Source organism: Lepidothrix coronata, unplaced genomic scaffold, assembly GCF_001604755.1.
Source record: "Lepidothrix coronata isolate B3197 unplaced genomic scaffold, Lepidothrix_coronata-1.0 Scaffold46, whole genome shotgun sequence".
Taxonomy (NCBI): Eukaryota; Metazoa; Chordata; class Aves; order Passeriformes; family Pipridae; genus Lepidothrix; species Lepidothrix coronata.
This window is the reverse complement of record NW_016690226.1, coordinates 5,075,509-5,088,258: the sequence shown is the minus strand read 5'-3', so window position 1 is coordinate 5,088,258 and position 12,750 is coordinate 5,075,509. Positions and strand designations below refer to the sequence as shown.

The window sequence follows — 12,750 nt, the reverse complement described above, 5'->3', positions numbered from 1 at the left end:
AATGGTTTGGGTTGGAAGGGACCTTAAAGATCATTTAGTTCCAACACCCCCACCATGGGCAGGGACAAATTCAGGAAGAATTTCAAGGAAGGGGTTGTCAAGCATTGGAAGAGACTGTCCAGTTGGAAGAGACTGTCCAGGGAGGTGGTGGAGTCACCATCCTTGGAGGTGTTCAAGAATAGACTGAACATGGCACTTAGAGCCATGATCTAGTTGACAAGGTGGTGATCGGCCAAAGGTTGCACTCAATGATTTTGGAGGTCTTTTCCAACCTAAATGATTCTGTGACACCTTCCACTTAGACAAGGTTGCTTAAAGCCCCCTCCAACCTGACCTTGAACACTTCCAGGTATGGGGCAGCCACAACTTCTTGAGATCCTCAAGCTGGATGGGTAGAAAACAGCACTTCTCCTTCAGAGTCAGGTATTCTTATTTAATGCTGTGCAATCTGAGGGCTGGAGCAACTACACTCATGTTCACTGCACTCCTGAGAAGGTCCCATGGGTGAGGAAGGCTCAGGCTCTTTTCCTGGGTCAGAAACCATGGCTACCCCCTCTAGTCCCAACACTCCCTCTGGCATTCTCGGTAGCATCTCCCTGTGACCATCACAGCTCCCCTGGTTCACAGCTGTCTGGAATGGGAGACCAAGGGGCAAAACCAAAGGAGGTGAAGTACCCTGAAAAAGCCAGAACAGGGACAAAGAGAGAGGTGTCCTTTAATGATGACACCTCATGGGGTGGGCACGAGCCCACATGCAGTTGTTTCTGAACAATCTTTGTGATTACCCCCAACAAAAGATTAAAGGGTGGGGACGAAAAAATGTGTTGCTACTGACACCACAGAGAACCAAGATATTGGCAAATTTTGAAAATACAGATCCTTTTCAAGCTGAGAAAATGCATTTTTTTTTCCTCCAGCAGCTCATTTAAAAATAGTCTTTTCTGAAGAGCTTCTTTTCAGGGAACTGCAAAGTTGAGTGCTATGAGAAAAGCATTACTTCAGAACATGTGATAAGCAAAGGGTTGGGGAGCTGCAGCTGTGCCTACAGTGTCAACCTCTGGCTCTTCACAGTTGTCTCTGAGGACATACGAGATGGGAGCACCCTGTCAATATCCACAGGGCAAGACTGCCTCAATCAAACCAGTGAGCAACCGTAGCCATGCCATCCAGCACGTCATTTATCTGCTCTGTGCAGACCTCCTCAATCCATCATTCTATCACAGGGAAACTGCGTGATCTTTGTTGTATCATGAAGTTGCAAAAGGCAGAGCTTTGACTAACAGCAGCTGAAGCTGGTTCAGCTGTTGCCCTCTTCACACTCTCCCATACCACAAGAGCCCCTCTGGGCTGCTTCTGATCCCCAATACCAAGCTCACTTCACCATGTCCAGGCTGGTATCTTCCAGAGTGTGTGATCAACAAGTAATCAACTCATTTCAGGTCCTGGACCGCAAGCTGGAGCCTACATTCTGATTGGATGGCAGACAGCTATTGCCTTCAGGTGATTAGCCAGACTCTTCCACTGGCCTGCCAACCATTCATGTAATTGTCATGTAAGCCTGTGAGGTGACATGCTGAGTAGATTGCTCCTGACTGGTTGCCAGCTATCATATATCCACTACAGCCTCTCTTCTTCAGGAAGCATCTGGTTGTGCCAGAGCCATTGATAAGAATCATGCACACTTGATGTGGTCCACAGTAATAATAATCACAAGGGATAGTACTCCAACCTATTCTAGAGCTTCAGATAGTAACTACCAGAACTAGTAATTCATTGTTTTTTCTTTTGTAATCATGTTGTAGGTGTGATGCCCAAGTCAGATGATGACTTTACACAACAGTACTATATTCCTGATACACGAGCCTGTGGGAAGTGAGGATGCCAGTGCAAGGCAGGGGATGAAGTGCGATATCAGGATGACACTGTCTTTGTTCATGCTCCATGCTGAGTGGTAATGCAGCAGAACTGTGTACCTCCTGGGGTATTACACTTGGCTTTGTTCCTTGATTTAGAAGACACAGAAGCAGATTACCAAGATGCTGTGGCTGCTCACCCTCTCATATCAGGGGAAAGACCCACTCTTAAGAGTCTTTTAAGAACCTTATTTTGGTCTAGGTCATCCTCTCTATATCAGCCAGAGCTGCAGGAGTGGCATGATTTGTCTGAGCCATTTGACAGCACAGACCTGGCTGTGTGAAGCCTGAGCCCAATGGCTAGTGGCAGAGTGTCCCCAAATGGCTCAAACCAAGCGTTTGGGTACTTTGGGTAGTCAGCCAAGGGGGTTGAAGGTAGAGTACCCTGGGAAAGCAACTCAGTGTTTACAGGGAGCCTGGGTCTATGGCCCTGGTGCACTGTAGGGTAGGTGGTGTAGCTGTAGGAGGCCAAACAGAGGTAGTTCTCTGTCCTCCTTGCTTCAGGTCTGAGGGTAAAGTATCCAGCTCTTCTTCTTCTCAGTGGATGTGAAAGGGTCTGGTCTGCATTTCAGAGGATAATCTCGTTGCTTCTGAGGCTGTAGAGCAGGTTTCTTTCAAATGACTTCCTCCAACACACTGTATTCAAAGCAGGAGTCATGCTCCTTGAGAGGATGCTGGCATCTTTGACCATGCTGAAGATCTACATTTTCTTTACTTCACTCTGATATTGTCTGGATTTATTGTCCAGACCGCTTGTCACCAGCTGAGTCAAGCAGGCTGCAAACAGGTACTAGTTTTGTCATTCTGTGTTCCTACATGTATTCCATGGTCCTACGTGAATTCTGCCCTTAAGCACAGAAAAGCACAAACATCCTCCTCCCGAGAAAAATTTGGTACCCGAGTATTACCTGGCTCCTATCTCACATAAAGATTGCACAGGGCATCTGAAGGGGAACGCCACCAGTGGGAGCACTGGAGCAAGACTGAGGATGCAGCTGTATTGTCTAAATCAGGTGGGTCTATGGGACATGTGTTAGAGGTGGGCTGCTCCGGCTAGGCGTATTCCCAGCTAATCACCCTTGCTTCACCAGCTGAAGTACTCTCCTATTATCACAGATAATGTTGTTGGGGTGGGAGAAGGAAATGAAGACATGGGAGATGTGCCTTGAAAGTGTCACAGGACACTCATAAGATTGTTTGTCAAGGACACAATGAAATTATCAGCTTCCTTACAAATGATCTTCAGGCACCTCTATCTGTCTGTGCTTTGCCAGGGAACACTCCTCTCACTGGTGACCAGCTCATACCAGATCTCTCAAACAATAGCTTCCAGTATTTCCTAGCTACTTTCCAGATGTGGTTTCTGAGTAAAAGCTTCCCTTCTCATGAGACAGTAAGCCAGCAGAACCCACTCTGGCATGACACAGCAAAGCAGTGATCCTGCCCAACTGTGTTCATCATGCATATTTGGACATCAGAAGTAGTGGGATAATGCCCCTCACTGAATCTTATATCTGATACATGGGGGCATATGGTGTTATTACAGAGGCACTAATTGCATGTTTATTTGATCTTTTTCAGATAATAATTCAAAGATGTTTGATGAGCAGGATCTCTAGTACACTTCCATAAATATTCCAAAGATGCTTTCTTCATTCTTTTTAGCACTATTTTCGTCTTCATTCCTCATGTTTTTGTAGCTGTGAATTACTTCCTGTGATTTCAATGCAAGACACTTGCTAACTTCTCTGAAGCCACCCATAATTCTAAGGAAAAACACTAAAATGGTGTTTTATCTCTTACACCAAAAGTCTGAAAGCCAAGAAATTTTGAACTTCATAAAGCTGGGGACACACAATATATGTCTTGGGCACTACATTGTTAAAAGCCTGAAATGGGTTTGTAAGTAGCTATATTTTCTCATTTCCCCGTTAAATAGAGGACCTTATCTATCTATCTTGTTTTTTGTAAAAATGCTTGCAGAAGAAACAGCAAGAAGGGTCCTTGAAAAGGGATTTTTTTTTTCTTAGAATGCTTTTAATTCCATAGACTTTCTCATTTTTCTTAATATTTATTTAACTCAAGTGCCTCAGGTTTTTGCTTTCCTCGAAGAAGATCCCAGTTCCCTTCCCACCCCAAAACAATCTCCGAAGTGCTCTTCAGCAGGCCGGAATTGAGAAAACTTGGGGGGGTTGACGGTTTGATTTTTTTTTTTAAGTTTAAATCAATTTGGGAAGACTATAAGATTTCTGGTCTTCTATACCAGAAAACAGCCCAGAAGGATTGGGGAGTGGACTTCCTAGGAGGATATTTTCGCGGGGAACAAACTCAGAGCAGCCACTGGATTGCAGATCAAACCCTCGGAGGGGTCTCTAGCAATCGTTTTGCTGCCTCCTCGCCCAGAAAAGGTAACTCGGCTCTGCGTGGCCAGGCCGAGACAGTCCCCCCGCGGCACTCCCTTGTTCGCGGACCGGGACCCGGCAGCAGAGGGCAGCAGACGTCGGGCGCCGCGGACCTGGTCCGGTGCCAGGCCGTTCGCAGCCCGGCTTTCTATTCCCCGCTCCTGCCTCGCTCCCTCCTCCTCCTCCCCCCGCCCTGCCCGCCCCCCGGCTCCCCGCTGGCTGCCGCTCCGCAGCTCAGGCCGGGCAGGAGCGCACGGAGATGTGAGTCGGGGCTCTGTGGAGGGGGACGCGCTGGCACAGCCTTGCGGGCAGGGATCGGGGGGTTAGACCCCTCCAGGAAGGAGAAGAGGTCAAGGGGGGCAAGCTGCTGCTCGCTGTCCCTTCGTTGAAAACCTTGCTAGCACGTAGAAGAATCCTCCTGACTGATGTTTGCCTGAGATCTGGGCAGTGAGCTTCTTTCGGAGGAACACAGAGGGGAAGAGGGAGGATCTGCAGCATGAGGAGAAAAAAGAAACTGAGCTCCAACTTTTGGCAGAGAGAGATCGAGGCATGACTGGGTAGAGGGCTGCTGAGGAGACATTGGCAGGATTACTCCTCGGCAAACCAAGCTTGAGATTTTCAGATCCTCACCAATGACCCTAAAACTAGCAATAACCAGAAATGACCCGCTGGCCCAGGGCCAAAGGGAACCAAACTTCTGGTTCTATGAGAAATAGCCCCATAACTTCTGGGAACATGCAGACCTTGCTCAGGGAATTCACCCACGCTTCTTCACGCTGCTTCCTGGGTTGATGAATTTCAAATTTCTCTGGCTTGATCACAATGTCTTGCTGGAATCTTGCTAATGCTGGTGTCCTTGCTTCAGCTGTCCCCCTTGTTCCTGAGTGATTCAACCTGGGAGTTCGTCCTGCAACTAGACCTCCTGTGTTTGCATTCCATTAGGCAGTGGACAAGTCACTTGTGAAGTCTCCTCTGATTTTGAATGACCTAATTTTATGCAATGTCTTCATTTATTTGTCATATTCACAGGCATGTTCCCTGTCTCCCATGGGCCTTCCTCTTTTTTGGAGTGATCAGTTCCAGTCCAGTCCCAAAAAAGCTTTATGGGGAGATCAGATCCCCTGGTTATCCCAAGCCATATCCAAACAATAACATCAGCATCTGGGACATCCAGGTCCCAAAAGGCTATGTGGTAAAGCTGACCTTTAAATACTTTGATCTGGAGCCATCTGAGTCCTGCTTCTACGATTATGTTAAGGTATGTGCATAGATACCTGCACCAAGGAGTGAACGGAGATGGGAATCTAGTGGCCACCACATGCAATGGCTCTTCATTCACCAGGCCTCCTCTGATGCTTCCCACAAAGGAAAGGGAAGGAGTTAAAGATAGAAATGAGTGGTGCAGGTACTGGCAACTCGTGGTTGGGTAATACATGTGCATGGAGCACACTCAATCTTACAAGGCTGATTTCTCCTTAACCTTGACAGATCAAAGCAGACAAGAAGGACTTGGGCAGATATTGTGGCCAGCTTGGGTCAACCACAGGCAATCACCCGGGAAGAAAGGAGTTTGTATCTAAGGGGAACAGGATGCACTTGGAATTTCACTCTGATTTCTCCAATGAAGACAATGGCACAGTGATTCCCTACAGGGGCTTCCTGGCATACTACAAAGCTGTGGGTGAGTAGGAAATATCCTCAACATGTGGAAAGAAAAGCCTGTGTGGCTCCAACCAGTTTTCCTCCTTGCCAGGCAAATGAAGAGAAGCTTCAAGCAAGGATCTGGATCTCTTAAGTACTTCCAGTGTAGAGCAGAGAGGTTTAACACTTTCCTCCCCTTGTCCCTGCATTTCCTTTGTCTTCAGATCTGGATGAATGTGACTCTAATAATGCTGCTGAGAATGATGAAAGGCCTCAGTGCCAGCACTTCTGTCACAACTATGTGGGTGGCTACTTTTGTTCTTGCCGCACTGGCTACCAGCTTCAGAGCGACCACCACTCCTGCCAAGGTAAATAGAAACTCTAAAAGATTAGAGGGTTCCAGAGAAGGAGCCCTTCACTCAGGATGGGTGGGAGAAGTGACTTAGCAAGCAGATGATGGGGCTACAGAAGACACAGCCCCATGATGTGACCTCCACTTTCTTCCTCTTCACCAGTGGAGTGCAGCAGTGAGTTGTTCACAGAGGCATCTGGGTACCTGAGCAGTCCTGAGTACCCCCAGCCCTATCCTGAAGACCTTCGGTGTAACTACAGCATCCGTCTGCAAAAGGGCCTGTCTATCATCCTCACGTTCTTGGAACCCTTTGAGATTGATGAACACCAGCAAGTCCACTGTCCTTATGACCAACTCAAGGTACTGGAGATTAGCAAACTCTGCTTCCAGCCCTGCTGCCAGACCTGGACAGGAATTGTGTGGATGCCACTATTCAGATGAGAAATATGGGATCAGTACAAGGAGAATGCCCCAGCATGAAGGACTGAGCGCTTGTCCCTCCCTCAGTGCACTTAATTACCACTGTCCTGAGGTCAGAGACTCTGGGTCACAGGCCCCTGTGAGTAGAGAAAAAAATACCCCTCCTTCTTCCAGTTTAATCTCCCTTTGATTTAATCTCAGGACTTGAAGGGGTTGATAACTCTGATTGCCATGATAAGGGAGAAGCAGAGCATGTGGTAGGTCAGTCCTGATCTGTCAGTGCAGACATAGTGAAGATGGGTCAGACAACCAGCCCTATTCACTGTCATAGGCACTCTGGTAAACTTGGTCTGGATTGAAATAGAGATACTGGGGCAGAGAAGCTTATGTGTTTCTGTCCTTGTGATACCTGTTTTTTCTCATCAGATCCAAGCACGAGGGAGAGAGATTGGTGAATTCTGTGGCAGGGAATCACCTGGCATCATTGAAACCAACAGCAATGAGGTGGACATACTCTTCCTCACTGATGAGTCGGGATTCAGTCGTGGCTGGAAGATCCACTACACCTCGGAGAGTAAGAGATTTCTCCCCCACAGGCTACTACAGCTTACTGACACTGTTTGTTAATCCCAACTTAAACTGTCCCTCTCTCACAGAAATACGGTGCCCACAGCCTGTCCCACGGGATCAGTTTACCATTATCAGAGACCTGCAGTCTGTGTATCAATTTCAGGACTACTTTGTTGTCAGCTGCAAGACTGGGTATAACCTGATGGAGGTGAGATCCCTTCTCAACTCCCTTCAGTCATATTTTGGCTTCTCTTCAGTTTGTGTCTTTCATCTTTCAGTAAGACTTTCTTTGGAGACTTCACTCATGACAACCTCTTGCAATTTCTGTTTCTTCCTTGCTTCTCTTGGCTGTCTTCCAGTGGTTTCTCTTTTCCTAGCTCTCTTCCTTATGCAGTTACTGTTTCATGAAACCCTGGTAGAAGACGAGAAACAAAAGTCCCAGGAAACATTAGTAAATAAGGATACCTCTTTGGAAGGATATAAAATCAGACTTGAAGCAGAAGATGTTACCTGCCTCCCTTGCCATCCCATTGCCAGGACGGGATAGCACCCCATAGTTGTCATGGTTTTATGGTTGCTGGCTGCTGGTATCTTGGCCTCTATGAAGAATGTGTAGGCTGTGGCAAATACAGGATAGAGGGAAGGCATCAAAGGGAGAAGACAGCAATTGGAACAGACCTCAGAGGGGCAAATATTGGACAGCAGTGAAAAGATGGGCAGATAGAATAATATTTTAATGTGGTGAAGGGAATGAAAGGCTCTGTCGAACAACAGTTGTTTTCCTCTTCCATGTAGGGCAACCGAAAGCTGCTGTCCTTCACTGCTGTCTGCCAGGCTGATGGGACATGGCATCAACCCATGCCGCGCTGTGAAAGTGAGTGATCTGAGAACAGGGATTGTGTACTCTGCTGTGGCTTTCCTCCTCCAGGAAAATGGGGGGTTCAGCCTCTGTGACTCAGTTCATCCATGCCATAGACTCATGGATGTGCTGCTGGAAGGACCTGTGGAGGTCCACCATTGACTTACATTTTTCCACTTGCAAAAATTTAAATGTTTTTCCTCCCTTACAAAAATGCATAAAATATCGCTCAAAATTTGCAATAATGTTGTAACATCTAAAAGTAAAAGATCCCAGTTTGGGATCCATTTTGGAACAATCTCTCTCTGCCAGCTCTCCTAACTGGTCTTTCACACAAAGGCCACAATGCAAGTTGAGCCTAGACCTGCAGGAAGTATGAGTTTGTTTGAGTCATCTCTTTTTTTTTTTTTCCCTTTTTTCCTTTTTTGTAGTTGTGAACTGTGGCAGCCCTAAAATCCTGACCAATGGGGCATTCAGCTATGTTAATGAACTTGCAAAGAATAAGTACCAGTCAACTATCTCATACCGATGCAATGAGCCGTATTATCACATCGTCACTGGAACAGGCGGTGGTGAGTCCCAATCCCACACAGACACTGAAACCTGTGCATGAAGAGCCCTCTCAAGTTTTCATTTAGAATTGTCTCTTCTCCCCAGGCTTAGGGCTCATGTTTTTCTCCTGTGAAGACTCAGTTTTCCCTTGACTCTGCATATATCTCCTGAGGCTTGTTGTTTCACCCTATTCCCACCCTGCTTCTTTCCCAGAGTCCATTATGTACCTCTTTCATGCTCCTCTTAACATTTGCAGAAGGACTTATTCTCTCAGCTGTAGTTCATTCTTTTGTAGTGGATTTCATTCTTTCTCTGAAATTTGAGGCATGGTGTCTGGGAATCATCAAAATTCAAAAAACTCACCTCATTGGTCCAAGTTGCTACAAATGCAAATAAATAAACTCACACTCTGCTCCCCTATAACACTGTTTAGATATTTGAAATATTTTTCAGCTGCAGAGATATCTAAGAGCTAAATAAAATCTTACAGAAAAATATGTTTTTATGCAGCAGGTTAGAAAAATTAAGTCACTGTTCAAAACCATTCACACGCCTTCTTTTTACACCCAAGACATAACTAGATGATGCAGGACCTTGGATTCCAAGAACAGCACAAGGAGTTCATGATTTCCTTGCCCTTGGCTGCTCATTTAGCCTTCCCCTGCCCCCCCTCACAAAAAAAAAAGAAAAAGGCAGCAGATTTTTTAAACTGAATCAGTTTGCTGGATACAGTTGCCAGCACGCACGCAGCATTCTGGAGAGAGGTGACATGCTACCACTGGGGCCAGGAGCAAGCAGCTGAGGAGTTCTTTAAGTTGCTACTAATGTTGAATTTGATTATTCTTGCATCTGAGTTTAACTCCTTCATATAGAGTCAGAGCTTGGTCTCATCAGAAAAAAAATCAGCAGCAAGTAAATATCAGCATTGGCCTAATTCTGATGGGGAGTCAGCGTGATTTAGTCAATTTTGAAAGAGAACAGCAAACACCTCCTTAGAAGCATTTACTTCAATGTTAAGATAAATTGTGTAAAAATTATTTTTAGTCACCAGAACAAACTTTCTAAGAAAAGCAAGAGTGTTGGAGGTAGTGAAGTTTGTGTTGAGAGGTGACGTGCAAGTTTAGCCAACCTGCAACATCAGCTCAGAAATAGGTACTGAGCATGTACATCTTGTTCCCATTTCTGAAACAAACACCTTGTCCTACTCTCTGCAAACTACAAAGACCAGAAACTTGAATCTAAAATCCATGTCTTTACTTCTTCTCATTTCTTTGGGATAAATTGGGTCAAATACTGCTCCGTACACACGTGGACTGAGTGAAGTTAAGACTTCCCTCAGATGGCCCTTCAGGCTTTTCTTCTACAGAAGCAGTGTCTGAACTTTACTGGTCCCCTGGAACTGAGGTGCTTAAAGACGCACAGGCAGAAACATTCCATACTGTACTACAGACAGCTTTTCCCAGGAAAGGATGCTTTGGCATGGAAGGGCTGAGTGCAGTATGTGGGACACCTTGGAGAAAGGAACCTCTTGAAAACTGTTCTATTCTATCCTATTTTGTTCCATTCCGTTCTATTTTCCCACCCCAGACCCTGCAGGCCTGGGTCTCATTTCTTTCTCTCTCATCCTACAGACAGATTCACCTGTTCTCCTGAGGGAACCTGGCTGGACCAAGATGGCCAGGCAAGGATTCCTGCCTGCTTGCCAGGTCAGTAAGAACTCCGACTTCATCTAGTGTTTACCATCTCATGCTTACAAATCAGTACAAAACTGGGACAACATGCAGAAAGGGGAGTGAGAATAATGGTATCAGTGAGGGATGACAGGGAAGTCTATCCAGGAAGCCAAAATAAGGTGAAATCAAGCAGTGATGGTGTAGGAAACAGAGAGACAAGCTAGGGCAACAGAGGGTGTCATGTTTCTCATGTTTTTTCCTTGTATTTCTCCACAGTGTGTGGGAAGCCGGTCCATCCTGTTATTAAAGTCCAGCGGATCTTGGGTGGCTTGTCAGCAAAGACAGGCAATTTTCCTTGGCAGGCTCTGACTGGCATCAATGGACGAGGGGGTGGTGCCCTACTGGGTGATCGCTGGATCCTGACGGCTGCCCACACCATCTTCCCCAAAGGAGCAGTAAGGAACAACGTGAGCCTGGACCAGATAGCAGAGGAGGCTGAGGTTTTCCTCGGCCACACCAGTGTGGAAGAGCTCCACAAGATGGGTAACCACCCTGTACGTAGGATCTTTATCCACCCAGATTACAGCCCTAAAGATGAATACAACTTCAACGGGGACATAGCCCTGCTGGAGCTGAAACACCCCGTAACCTTGGGCCCTACCCTACTGCCCATCTGTCTCCCAGATACCACCAACACCACGTTCTATGTGGATGGGCATATGGGCTACGTGAGCGGCTTTGGTGTGGATAAAAACATCATCTCAAATGATTTGAAGTACGTGAGCCTACCAGCAGTTGCTCGAGATAAGTGTCAGAGTTGGCTGGACAGTAAGAAAGACATCCCTATGGTTTTCTCTGAGAATATGTTCTGTGCTGGCTTCCCCAGGGGCAAACAGGATACCTGCCAGGGGGATAGTGGGAGTGTCTTCACAGTGTTAGACAGGGAAAGTGGTCGTTGGGTGGCTACCGGCATAGTTTCTTGGGGTATTGGCTGTGCCCAAGGTTATGGCTTCTACACCAAGATCCTTAGCTACTTGGACTGGATCAAAGGGATAGTAGAGGAGGACAAGCTCTAGATGATGCTGTCCTACTAGCTGAGGGATCACTGCTAGCATACCAATTTCCAGATACAGCAAATCATATCCAAAGCTTCTGATGATGTCCCAAAGGCTTTTCAAACAGGCAAACCATGTAACCTTCATCATAAGCACTTCTGAAAGCCATCATACTGTTTGATGAATTCTTGGTGGTACCATCAAAACTTACCAAAACTGCAGTACCATTGGCAGCTTGTGGGATGCCTTTGTGGATGTTCTAGTTCTTCCAAATCTTATTACTGGATGAAGCCTTAATAAAATCAGGAAATTTCAGGACAGCAAACATGTTATTGTTTGAAATGCTGACAATATCATGAGACTATTGTGGTCTACTTTTGTACTCTATTGTGTGGGAAGATTGCAGGGCAGAAGACTTTCCTGAAAGATGTGGTTTGTGCTGAGTACAGTGTGTGTTTGCCCATTGGCATCACTGAGATTCTATAAATATTAAAATAATTGCTGGAGAAACCAGGTGTGTTATGGTTTTCTGTCTTTGTTTTTAATGATGACTGAATATTCCCACCACTGAAAGCAACTTCTGGACTTTATACGGGGATTGCTTTACCTGCCGCTAAAGTGTTTCCAGTTCCACAATGCCCTGTAGCAGCTGCTCACCTGTCAAAAAATACTGTTAGATTACCCAATCTGAAACCCCAGGTGGCTTCAAGGGAGATGAAAAGAAGTTGTCTGTGTGATGCCACATTCAAAAAGATAGGGAAGACAAGAACCAATCTCATGGAGAAAAGAGCCTAGGAGTCTTCACTGACCAAGATTTGAGGGTGGATTTTTTTTTATATAATATGAAATAAAGCTTTAACTGCAGGACAGCAGCTCTAAAATGATGCTAACTCAAAGAGAAGGTGACCTCTCTTGTGTTGTGGATATTCTCTGGAGTTGTCTTCTTGTCTACTTTCGCTTCTGCAGAATAACCTACCATTTTCTTGTGAGTCACTGAGAGAAATGAAGTCTGCAAGAGCTTGACAGGAGAACTCTGGGGGTAAGGTCATAGTTGCCTTCTTGCACTGTTTTATGGGAGATCGAGCTCCAGATCCTCTCAGATGTCAGTATATCTCATTTGCTTTAGAGATAATATGCCATAGGAAATGATCTGTGAAAGTGCACAGGTGATAGAAGTTCATCCATGATTTCTATGAATCAGAATTCTGTTGTTTTTTCCCATCTGTATGGAAAAGGGAGCATGAGAGGCAATAAGAGCAGGGAAAAATAAGGTTTTACAGGACCAAGAGATAAACCCTGGTTTGGGAGAGGGA

General features: G+C 45.9%; 1 protein-coding gene across 1 annotated transcript; it reads left to right on the top strand.

The window, feature by feature from the left end:
- The first annotated feature begins 4,424 nt into the window (after positions 1-4,424).
- On the top strand, positions 4,425-11,965 carry C1R (complement C1r subcomponent). The gene is made up of 11 exons (XM_017814694.1): positions 4,425-4,576; positions 5,345-5,573; positions 5,804-5,996; positions 6,181-6,324; positions 6,472-6,668; positions 7,155-7,302; positions 7,385-7,506; positions 8,094-8,172; positions 8,589-8,729; positions 10,341-10,415; positions 10,659-11,965. Coding segments are annotated over exons 1-11 (2,130 nt in total). The 5' UTR covers positions 4,425-4,574; the 3' UTR covers positions 11,459-11,965.
- The last annotated feature ends 785 nt before the right edge of the window (positions 11,966-12,750 follow it).